General features: G+C 46.7%; 1 protein-coding gene across 1 annotated transcript; it reads right to left on the bottom strand.

Moving 5' to 3' along the window:
• Positions 1 to 10216: 10216 nt before the first annotated feature.
• Positions 10217 to 11710, bottom strand: LOC123406964 (probable E3 ubiquitin-protein ligase ARI7). The gene has a single exon (XM_045099981.1). It carries the CDS (start codon positions 11708 to 11710, stop codon positions 10217 to 10219), a length of 1494 nt encoding a protein of 497 aa, XP_044955916.1.
• Between the last annotated feature and the right edge of the window lie 405 nt (positions 11711 to 12115).

Here is a 12115-nt window from a genome sequence, read left to right as displayed (position 1 = left end):
TTTTGTTGCTACTGTTTTCTGCGTGTCAAGTATTTATTCCTATGACCATGAGATCATATAACTCACTGACACTGGAGGAATGCTTTGTGTGTATCAAACGTCGCAACGTAACTGGGTGACTATAAAGATGCTCTACAGGTATCTCCGAAGGTGTTAGTTGAGTTAGTATGGATCAAGACTGGGATTTGTCACTCCGTGTGACGGAGAGGTATCTCGGGGCCCACTCGGTAATACAACATCACACACAAGCCTTGCAAGTCAACATTCACCCCATTCTTGATGTTGTATTACCCAGTGGGCCCCGAGATACCTCTCCGTCACACGGAGTGATAAATCCCAGTCTTGATCCATACTAACTCAACGGGCACCTTCGGAGATACCTGTAGAGCATCTTTATAGTCACCCAATTACCTTGTGACGTTTGATACACAAAAGGCATTCCTCCGGTGCCAGTGAGTTATCTGATCTCATGGTCATAGGAATAAATACTTGACACGTAGAAAACAGTAGCAACAAAATGACACGATCAACATGCTACGTTCATTAGTTTGGGTCTAATACATCACATGATTCTCCTAATGTTGTGACCCCGTTATCAAGTAACAACACTTGCCTATGGTCAGGAAACCTTGACCATCTTTGATCAACAAGCTAGTCAACTAGAGGCTTACTAGGGACAGTGTTTTGTCTATATATCCACACAAGTATTGTGTTTCCAATCAATACAATTATAGCATGGATAATAAACGATTATCATGAACAAAGAAATATAATAATAACTAATTTATTATTGCCTCTATGGCATATTTCCAACAGGATGTAGAAGGAAATTTGCAAGTCAACATTTGAGATGCCTTGATGAAAAATACGGACGGGGCTAGTGTTGGAAATATGCCCTAGAGGCAATAATAAATTGGTTATTATTATATTTTCTTGTTCATGATGATCATTTATTATCCATGCTAGGATTGTATTGATTGGAAACTCAAATACATGTATGGATACATAGACAACACATTGTCCCTAGTGAGTCTCTGAAGGACTAGCTCGTTGATCAAAGATGGTCAAGGTTTCCTTGCCATAGACATGAGATGTCGTTTGATAACAAGATCACATCATTAGGAGAATTATGTGAAGGACAAGACCCAAACTATGAATGTAGCATATGATCGTGTCAGTTTATTGCTACTGTTTTCTACATGTCAAAGTATCTATTCCTATGACCATGAGATCATGCAACTCCCGGACACCAGAGGAATACCTTGTGTGTATCAAACGTCACAACGTAACTGGATGACTATAAAGGTGCTCTACAGGTATCTCCGAAGGTGTCTGTTGGGTTGGCATGGATCAAGACCGGGAATTGTCACTCCGTGTGACAGAGAGGTATCTCGGGGCCCACTCGATAATGCAACATCAGAACAAGCCTTGCAAGCAATGTGACTAAAGAGTTAGTCACAGAAGTTGTATTACGGAACGAGTAAACAAACTTGCCGGTAACGAGATTGAACTAGGTATGGAGATACCGTCGATCGAATCTCAGGCAAATAACATGCCGATGGGCCCACAACCCAGGTCCATCTTCTTCATGTCCTCTCGTCTCCAACGAAAATGAACAGTTTGGTTGTCTCAGATCCATGGCGACGAAGAACACATATACACGATTTGGGTGCCTCTAATTTTTTGGGGCCCCGTGTGGTCGCCCACATCGCACACCCTCGTCGACGGCCCTGGCCGTCTCCCATGCCCTACTCTTCCTTGTCGGAGTCTGCAATGCGTACGATGCCGATGGACATGAGATTGATGACACATCTTTCCAGCTAGGATCTGAACACGAGGGCTTCCGTTGCCTCTTGCGCCTGCTGCCTCACACAGCGGGCACGCTGTGCCATGTTTGCATCCGAGGACGCGCATGGTGCGCCCTTCAGCTCGGCCGCCAACGAAGGGGTTGCGCGTCTGTCAGTGTGTTCGAATACCATACGGACCGCACCGCCTCCATGAGGCAGATACAATGGATCCAAGCATCGGTTGTGCGGATGCACACTATCGTCGGGCGGCCACCTGCGGGGAGCGGCAGAGCGAAAGCCGAACGTCTATCTCCTCCTCGGGGCCGCGTGGTATGAGCTCGGAGTCGATGGATCTAGAGGCGAAGGATTCGGATCCGCTGCCCTTCATGTCGGAGAAGGTCAGGGATGAGCTCGAGTGACGGATAATGACAAGGGTTTGATCCGGCGAACGGATGAAAAAGAATATAGGTGAGATCAGGTGGGCCAACATGGGCAGGATCGGATGTGGCGGATGCAACCGGAAGTCTTCATATTTGGCATAAATATGAGGAATCGGTTAATGGCGGGACAATCCATCGGGCATTTGAGGCGAATTTGAAATACCTGGAGCTTAATTATTGGGGGTTGGGTAATTAAAGGGGAAAGAGATGGTGGATTGCACCTTTGCGATGCATTTTTAGTCCACTTCATAATTTATTCTAAAATATCTATATGTACACTTTTCACCAGACGGAGGGAGTAATCTCTATATGCCATACTTAATGACTTGAAGTACACTCATATGTGCCCATTCGACATCCCTTTCTGGATATAAGACGGTGCTGCTTATATATATATATATATATATATATATATATATATATATATATATATATGAGGCCGATAAGAACTCATTGTAAGGAGTAACAAGCGGGCGAAAGGAGCGCAAAGAGCTTTTGGCTGTGATGAGGTGGGTTACATCTTTCATCTTGACCAAAACAAGGATATCTACATGCCTAACGGAAAACCGAGGTTGGAATCAAAGTTTAATCGCAGTAATTAATGACCAAACCTAAAAGTTTAGACGAAAAATAAAGAGTTTAAATATAAAAGCTAAAAAGTTGCACCTAATATACTAGAGAATTAAGGTGAGAAATTGTCTCTAAATTAAGATGTTGGCCGTAGTAACTATTAATGAACAGTAATGATTGATTTCTATTGATAGCGATGATGTACAAATATATACCTCTGGAAGGGGCACGGCGCACAGACGCGACTGTTATAGGAGAAGAGAATAGAGGGACGCGTCCATTGGATTAGGGACGTGACTTCTCGGGAGGAAAACCGTTGTCGGTTCCATAAACAGAGATTTTCTTAATTAAACTAATTAATTAAATCCTAACACTTCCCCTAATCTCGGCTTCAATTATTCTTGTAACATCATCATCATCATCATCATCATCAAGTTGATTAGTCTCCTCCAAAAACCCTGTAGAAAAAACATGAGGAGATATATACAATATACCATCAAAAACCCCTTCCAAAAACTAGTGGGAAAATAAGGAGAAACTGACATATCACAATGTGTGCATTACTATTGCCTCATTAAAAACCTTTCATAAGAAACCATCCAGGAAAAACTTATAAAGGAAAAGAGTGCAATATCAAAGATCCGAGGATCACAAATAAATTATCATTCAGGGATATACTCCCCGTGAACTTTGCAAGTCTCGAAGTCGTTTCATACCAATTCCATTGATGTACTTCTCAATTAAAGAACTTGGTAATGACTTTGTAAACAAATCAGCAAGATTATCACATGACTTCGTTCACAAAATATTTATCTCCCCAGTTTCCTGTAACTCATGGGGATAAAATAACTTAGAAGAAATATGCTTTGTAATATTACTCTTTATATAACCTGTTTGCATTTGTGTAATGCATGCAACATTATCTTCATAGATAATGGTGGGTGATTCTAATGGTCCAATCCCACTTGCACTTTCGATAAAGTTTATCATTCTGCGAAGCCATGCACATTCACGTGATGCTTCAAACAAAACAATAATTTCAGAATGATTCGTGGACGTAGCCACCACAGTTTGTTTTGTCGACTTCCAAGTGAAGGCCGTACCTCCACTCAAGAAGACAAAACCAGTCTGTGATCTGGCATTATGGGGATCAGATAAGTATCCAGCATCACAATATCCCACCATGGTCCTATCTTGATTTTTCTGATAGAACAAACCTAGATCTTTGGTGCCTTGAAGATATCTGAAAATGTTCTTCACACCAACCCAATGCCTCTTTGTTGGTGATGCACTGAATCTAGCCAATAAATTTACAGCAAATGATATATCAGGCCTGGTGCAGTTTGCTAGATACATTAGTGCTCCAATAGCACTGAGGTAAGGAAACTCAGGTCCTAATACCTCTTCATCATCACCCTTAGGTCTAAATGGGTCTTTATCTCTATCAAGAGATCTAACAACCATTGGTGTTTTCGATGGATATGCTTTATCCATATTAAATTTCTCAAGAATCTTATGGATATAAGCAGACCGATGAACTAGTATTCCCGAAGGAAGATGTTCAAGTTGTAAGCCCAAACAAAATTTAGTCTTACCTAGATCTTTCATCTCAAACTCCGTCTTAAGATGATTACTTGCCTCATGTATTTCTTGTGTAGTCCCAATGATATTCAGATCATCCACATACACAGATAATACAAAATCCATTTTTAGATTTCTTAATAAACACACATGGGCAATCATTGTTATTTGAGTAACTCTTCTGAAGAAGGAATATACTCAGTCGGTTATACCACCTTCTTCCCGACTGCTTCAAGCCATACAATGACTTCTGAAGCTTTACGCAATACATATTGCGATTAGCCTTTGGATTCGGAAGCTTCATTCCCTCAGGAACTTTCGTATAAATATCAGAATCCAGTGACCCATATAGATATGCAGTCACAACATCCATCAGCTGGATAGACAAATTTATTTTCACTGCCAGTGATATTAAATATCGGAACGTTGTTCCACTCATAACTGGAGAGTACGTTTCATCATAATCGATGCCGGGTCTCTACGTGAACCCTTGTGCTACAAGCCTCGCCTTGTATCTCACCACCTCATTGTTCTCGTTCCTCTTATGAACGAAAACCCATTTTTCTCCCACCGGGAACACATGCTGAGGAGTAGGTATTACTGCAGTAAATACCCCTCTTTTTATGAGTGAGCGCAATTCATCCTCAATTGCTGCCTTCCATTTGGACCAGTCTGAGCGCTTCATGCACTCTGCCATGGACTTAGGTTCGCAATCCAAATCAAGGCCTTCTGCAATTCTAGAGGCGAAATAAATGTCGACAATTGTAGTCTTTCTATTGTATGATTCTCCTGAATCAACATAGTTAATGGATATTTCATCAATACCTTTTGATCCTTCGTGATTTCCCTCGACAATTGGATCAAGGTCTTCCGATGTCCCAACACCAAAATTTGTGTGCACACTCGTGCTGGGTTCTGGATGTCCAACATCCTTCGGGTGTCCTTCAACCCTAGGTTGAATATCAACATTTTGTTGATTTGCATTTACCTTTTAAGGATTCCTCATTTCCCTTGGACGCTTCTGCAAAGCCTTGTCCTTTGTGTCCAGATTCCTCCCCCTCTTAGATGGCTGAGTAGATATATGGGTCACATCTATTCTTTTTGGCACATTCATAGCGGGAACATTTGATTTTGTGACACCTTTATAATCAGTAAATGCATCTGGCAAATTATTTGCAATATTTTGCAAATTTAAAATCTTCTGAACCGCCAGTTCAGACTCATTCGTACGTGGATCTAAGGACTGGATGCCTTTCACATCCCAATCTATTTCTCGACATTCTTTGTGGTTATTCTCTCCCCCTAATGCCGGGAAATTGTCCTCATCAAAAATGCAATCAGCGTACCGGGCTGTAAACAAATCCCCTGTCAGGGGTTCCAAGTACTTAATGATTGACGGAGAATTGTACCCCACATAGATTCCCATTCTTCTATGAGGGCCCATTGATGTACGCTGTGGTGGTGAGATCGGTACATATACCGCGCAACCGAATTGTCGCAGATGGGAAATACTTGGCTGGTTTCCACGTACTAACTGCAATGGGGAGACCGTATGATATGCAGTTGGTCGAATTTGTATCAATTCTGCAGCATGTAAAACTGCATGACCCCAACATGAAGCTGGAAGATTACTATTCTGCAGGAGCGGTCTTGCTATCAACTTGATCCTCTTGATAAGTGATTCCGCAAGACCATTCTGGGTATGTACATAAGGTACTGAGTGCTCCACAGAAATGCCCAAAGCTAGGCAGTAATCATTAAATGCTCGAGAACTGAATTCTGCAGCATTATCCATTCTGATGGTTTTTATCCTATGCTCAGGATGATTTTCTCTCAATTTAATGATCTGAGCAATTAGCTTTGCAAAAGCATGGTTCCTTGTTGACAGTAGACACACATTTGACCATCTTGTTGATGCATCAATTAGGACGATGAAATATATGAATGGTCCAGATAACGGTTGTATTGGACCACAAATATCTCCTTGAATACGTTCAAGGAAATCAAGTGGCTCATTCTTTAATTTCACATAAGATGGCCTTGTGATCAATTTCCCAGTTGCACATGCAGTGCATACAAAATCAGTTGATTTTGGGAACTTTCTATCCGTTATGTTGTGTCCAACAGAACCATCAATAATTTTTCTCATCATCCCAATAGCAGGATGACCTAGGCGACCATGCCAAATCTTGAACTTATCAAGATTCTGAAAAACTATCTTGTACGCCAAATGCGTCTCTGGTTTAATGTATGTATAATACAACCCAGAAGATAGAGAAGGCAGATTCTCAAGGATTTCCTTTCGAAATCCCTTTTGTTGAGTTATGAGTAGGCATTCAGCCCCACTCTCTTCATTAGTTTCCACATGAAAACCATTTTTGCGGATATCCTTAAAACTCAGCAAGGTACGAGTAGAATATGGATACAGTAGAGCATCCTGGATTATCAATTTAGTACCCATAGGGAGTGTAATTGTAGCTTGACCAGAACCAACAATCACCGTGTCTCGACCAGCAATTGTCATGACACTTCCATTACTCTTCTTGAGTGTCTGGAAATACTTCATCTCCCTAAGTATCGTGTTAGTAGATCTACTATCCACTAAACACATTTCCTCCTCCATTGTATTATTCCTTGAAGTTCTATAGAGTAAAAGAACAAAGTTCAGTATATAATCAAACTCATATAGAATCAGTACATACATTACAAACTATATATGTCTTGTACTTATTACAAGCCCTATGTCACACGACATAGCTAACACATTATGTCTAAGGACATAACTTATTTTACAACACATGTAATCTGTCTAATAACATTATTACAATACTGACAAATGAGACTAAATCTGGTCTCCAAATATGTCACTAGAACCAAATTTCACTAGCATGTCATCGACATCTAGTATTGGATCCTCCATTTGCTGATTCTGCTTCTGGTTGTCCATGTTCAGAGAATCATCTCGAGAACCATCAACCGTAGGGGTACCATCTTCATTTCCAATGAAGTGTGCTTCATACTGGTTCCCCTAAGCCTTCTTGCCCTTTCCAAGTGATTGTTGGTACAATTCCACCAAATGGTTCGAAGTGTCACACTTCTTTGCAATATGTCCTTTCCAACCACACCTAAAACAACCAGTGTTGCTAGTCCTTTCATTTTTCTTGAAAGAACCTTTGCCCTTTTGGACTCCATTCTTATTTTGCTTCTCATTACACTTCCACTTTCCATTGAATGTCCTACGGTTCTTGTTGGAACCATTGAACTTTTGAGTATTCTTAGAGTTGAAGTGTGATTCAGGCAGAGGCATCGTTCCTGTTGGACGAGCCAAATTGTGCTTCTCAAGAAGCTCATTGTGCTTCTCTACCTGAAGCAACGAGTAAATCAACTCGGAATACTTCTTATACTTTTGCTGACGATATTGTTCAGCAAGTATCCTCATCGAAGGATGGAAAGTAGAAAGTGTCTTTTCAATAAGATCAGCATCAGAAACTGCACTATTGCAGAATCTTAACTTGGAGTTGATCTTATGAATAACAAAATTATATGCACCTATAGACTTAAAGTCTTGGAATCGGACTAGCGCCCATTCCCGTTGCGCTTCAGGCAACATCACCGCCCTTTGTTGACCATACCTCTCTTTTAAGGAGTTCCAGAGTGTCAGAGGGTTGTCCTCCACCAGATGCTCTGTCTTTAGGTCAGGGTGAAGATGATGTTGAATGAAGTGCAATGCTGAATACCTAGTTATGTCTGTTATGGACGAAGTCCCTTGGGCAGGTGTGGTTATGGCGGAATTGAGTCCCTTGGCCGTCAAATTGATTTTGACATCCATTGCCCATGTCAAATAGTTAGAACCATCGACGGCAAGTTCAGCAAATTCTTTTTTAGATATGTCAGCCATATCCTGCATGCAATAATCATGCTTATTAATTTACTCTCATAGCAAATTAATCGCGTTGTAAATAAAACAATGCATGTAAATTGATCAACATATAGCAATTGTCAAATTGCGGGAACATATACGTTGACATACATTGTGCTTGTACAATACAGTAATATACACTAATTACTGAACAATAAAGTATAGTAATTTACACAAACTACTAAATAACAACGCACAACTTTAAACTGCTAGTTAAAGAACTAAACAGAAAAGAAAAACAGAAAAAAAATAGTTCTGGGTCGCACACAGAGAGGCCCAAACCAACAAATAACACACTGCTACAGTACTGCTAGGGGCAGCCCATCTGGCCTTTTCCCATCAGAACCAGGGGCAACCCATCTGGCCTTTCGGCCCACTTGGCCCGGCGCCGCTTTTCTCGCTGCGTAAAAGGGGGCGACGGTTAGGGTTTCCCCTACCGCCCCCAAATCCATTTCCAAGCGGCGCCACCCACCCCCTGTCCCTGCCGCCGCCCGACACGAGCGTTCACCGACGAGCCGCCGGCGGTCGAGGAGCGAAGTCCTCCTCGTCCGACGAGGGGTTGTAGTCAGGGATCTCCACTCCATTCTGGACATTGGCGAGGCCGAGTGACATCGGGTTCCATGCTCCTGGACGGCGTCCAGGACGACGGTCGACGGCGGCGACGTAGTGCCCGAAGAGGAGACGGCGGCTGGCGCCGGTGTCGGGCGGACCCGCGCTGCCGCTCGTGCCGGCGACGTCCGAGGAGGGCGTCCCTCCTTTGCCGAAGAGGAGAGGACCTTGTTCGCCGAAGGGAGCAGGGGAGCGGCCAAACGCCCATGGGGCTCTGCTTGCCCCTGCAACGACCGGTCCAGCGCTGCCACCAGCTCCGGCAGAGGTAACCGCGCCTGTGGTGGCCATGGCGCTTCCTGGGGTCGGGATGAAGACGAGGCGATCATCCCCGGCGCTGACGATGCGCGTCGGAGCCGGACTGTAGCCGCGTGCAGGTACGTCGACGGTGATCTCCCGCTCGTGCTCCTCTGCTGGCATTGGTGACGGCAGGCGTGTGCCAATGGAGCGAGCGGGGCACGGGCCATACCAATGCACACGGCACCACCGTGGAGTGGAGGGAGCAGCGAGTCCAGGCTCCTGTGTCCCTGGTTGTTGTCCACTGGCGTGGCCAGGCGTCGGTTCACCGATGTGGCGTGGCGGCGTCGTCCAGCGGCCATGACGTGGCGGCGTCGTCTAGCGAAGTTCTGGCGGCGGTTAATGCAAAGGCCAGAAACTACTGGTGGTGCCCCCCATCGATGGCGGACGAACCGGCGGCGCTGCTCGGCAAGGAAGTGACGGCGTCCTTCTTCCCAGAGAAGACCAAGGAGAAGGGAGGCGAGGGACGACATCCTCACCGTTTCGGTATCTTCTCCGACAAGTTAAGCAAGTATTGTCCGTCCGATCATTGGAATCGGCTTAGCTGAAAAAGGTAGATCTGGTTGAACTAGTAGGAAGAACACCCTTCTAAGGTGAAGGTATTCCATTTCTAAGAAGGAAGTTCTATATATTCGAACTAGAGAGAAGCTTTAAAATGGAAATCGAAAAGGAACCCCTTGTCCATCCAGGTACTCACTGTACGTGGCCTGTCGCTCTCGCGGGAGAGACGTGCGTGATAACGTATTAATGAACAGTAATGATTGATTTCTATTGATAGCGATGATGTACAAATATATACCCCTGAAAGGGGCACGTCGCACAGGCGTGATTGTTACAGGAGAAGGGAATAGAGGGACGCGTCCGTTAGATTATGGACGTGACTTCTCGGGAGGAAAACCGTTGTTGGTTCCATAAACAAAGATTTCTTTAATTAAACTAATTAATTAAATCCTAACAGTAACAAGTCAAGTTCCTGCCTGCAGGTAACAAACTAGGAAGCAGGGGCGATCGAGCAGCTAGTCGAGATCTGTTTGGAAGGCTTCTGCCATGCTCTCAAAGTAATCGTGGGTCTGTTTGGTGAGCTTGGTGAGCCTGTCGAAGTAGGATGAGACGCCGCCGTCGCCGCCGTAGTAGTTTTCGCTGCCGGTGCGCTCGGCCTCGGCCATGCCGTGGAGGCGCTCGAGCGAGCCCTCGGCCTCGCCCTGGAGGCACTGGAGGAGGTTGAGCTTGTCCCAGTCGGCGTAGTAGCCGTATGCGTAGGTCCACCTGAGCATCCGGCGGCCCTCGAGGATCTGCCTGTATGCGTCGATGAGGAAGCCGAGCTGCCTCTGCGCCTCCTCAGCGGCGGCGCTGCCGTCGACGTAGCCCTCACGGGCGCTCTCGAGCTCGAACATGTCCTCGCTGGCCCTCTGCCGCGAGTGCTCGTGCGCCACCCAGCGCTCGTAGTAGTGCATGTACCTGTCGAGGGAGGCCCTGGCGTACGTCTGCCGGGCCTCGATCTCGTCCACCTCGTAGCGGTTGCAGGTGGTGTGGCCGCGGTAGTCGGCGAGGCAGATCCAGCAGAACTGGTGGCCGCAGGGGTCACGGCACGTCATGTGGTTGCACCCCGTGTTCTTCTCGATGGGGCGCCGGCACTTTGGGCAGAGCTTCGTGTTGGCCAGCACCCAGTTGGTGCTCTCCGACTCGGAGCTGTTCTTGGCCTTCCACTCGCGCACCGTCCGGCACGGCACCGGCAGGTGCGACTCCTCCGCGCACAGGATGCAGAAGCCGTGGCCGCACTCGCACACCACGTCCAGCTGCTCGCTCAGGCTCTCCCCGCCGAGGTACTCCACGGCGAGGCCACACCCCGGAGCGGGGCACCACCTCATGCTCTTGCTCTCCTCCACGTACGACCGGAGCGCGAACCCCGCATACCGCTGCTTGTCCTCCTCGTCGGCCACGTCGTCCACCAGGTCCCGGATCACGGCCGCCGAGCACGACGGCTCGGGGCACCGCAGCGACAGGCACCGGGCGCCGTCCTCCACCGCCGCGCGGACGTACCCGCGCCAGCACACGCGGCAGTAGAGGTGGCCGCACCCTGCCGACCTCATCTGGCCTGGAGGGTGAGCGTCGAAGCAGAGGTCGCAGGTGAGCTTCTTAGCCTTACTCTTACCCTTCTTGCGCTTGGGCTCCGCCACGGCGGCCACAGGGTCGCCGGTCGGCGGCAGCAGGCCGACGGCGGCGCGGAGGCCCTGCTCGTCGGAGAACCACTTCTCCTGGACGACGAGGGCGCTCCAGTGGCAGTGGCGCAGGACGATGGCCGCGAGCGACGGCGGGACCTGGATGAGGTCGGCGACTCCGGCGATGCACTCAGCCTGGAGCGCGCGCACGGCGTCCACGGAGAGGACCTTGTACTTCTGCTTCCTCGCGAACAGCACCGTCGCCATGTCGTCGTCCGACTCGAGCACGATCGGGTCCTCCTCGTCGTCGAAATCGCTGTAGCCCTTCTCATCATCGCCGATCGGCGCCATGGCTGCACGATCTAGGACGACGTACGTACGTGCGGGAGGTAGATATAGATAGATAAAATAATCCGATCTCCTCGACTCCGCAGTTGTCGCTCTGCCCAGAGGCTAACTAGGGTTCAATCCAATCCAATCCCGTCGCGTGATCAGCTCCTAGTTTAAACTGCAGTTCCCTGCTCTTTTTTTTTTTTTTTTTTTGCCGGTGTGCTCCAAGGAGATCTTAACGATGTCAACCTCTCGTCTTCCGTAACTACTCCGAGTCACAGATTGGAACGGTTTCGATTCCATTTTTCCGAGTCGTCGCAGGTTTGGATCCCTACTCGCACAAGGAATCAATTTTCTATCTTTTTTCGCGGGGAACCCGATCGTATACCCAATATCGATCCATCTCTATCCTTTTAATTTTGAACG

This window comes from Hordeum vulgare, chromosome 7H, assembly GCF_904849725.1.
Source record: "Hordeum vulgare subsp. vulgare chromosome 7H, MorexV3_pseudomolecules_assembly, whole genome shotgun sequence".
NCBI lineage: Eukaryota > Viridiplantae > Streptophyta > Magnoliopsida > Poales > Poaceae > Hordeum > Hordeum vulgare.
The sequence above is the reverse complement of the archived record's forward strand: the minus strand, read 5'-3'. Positions and strand labels throughout refer to the sequence as shown.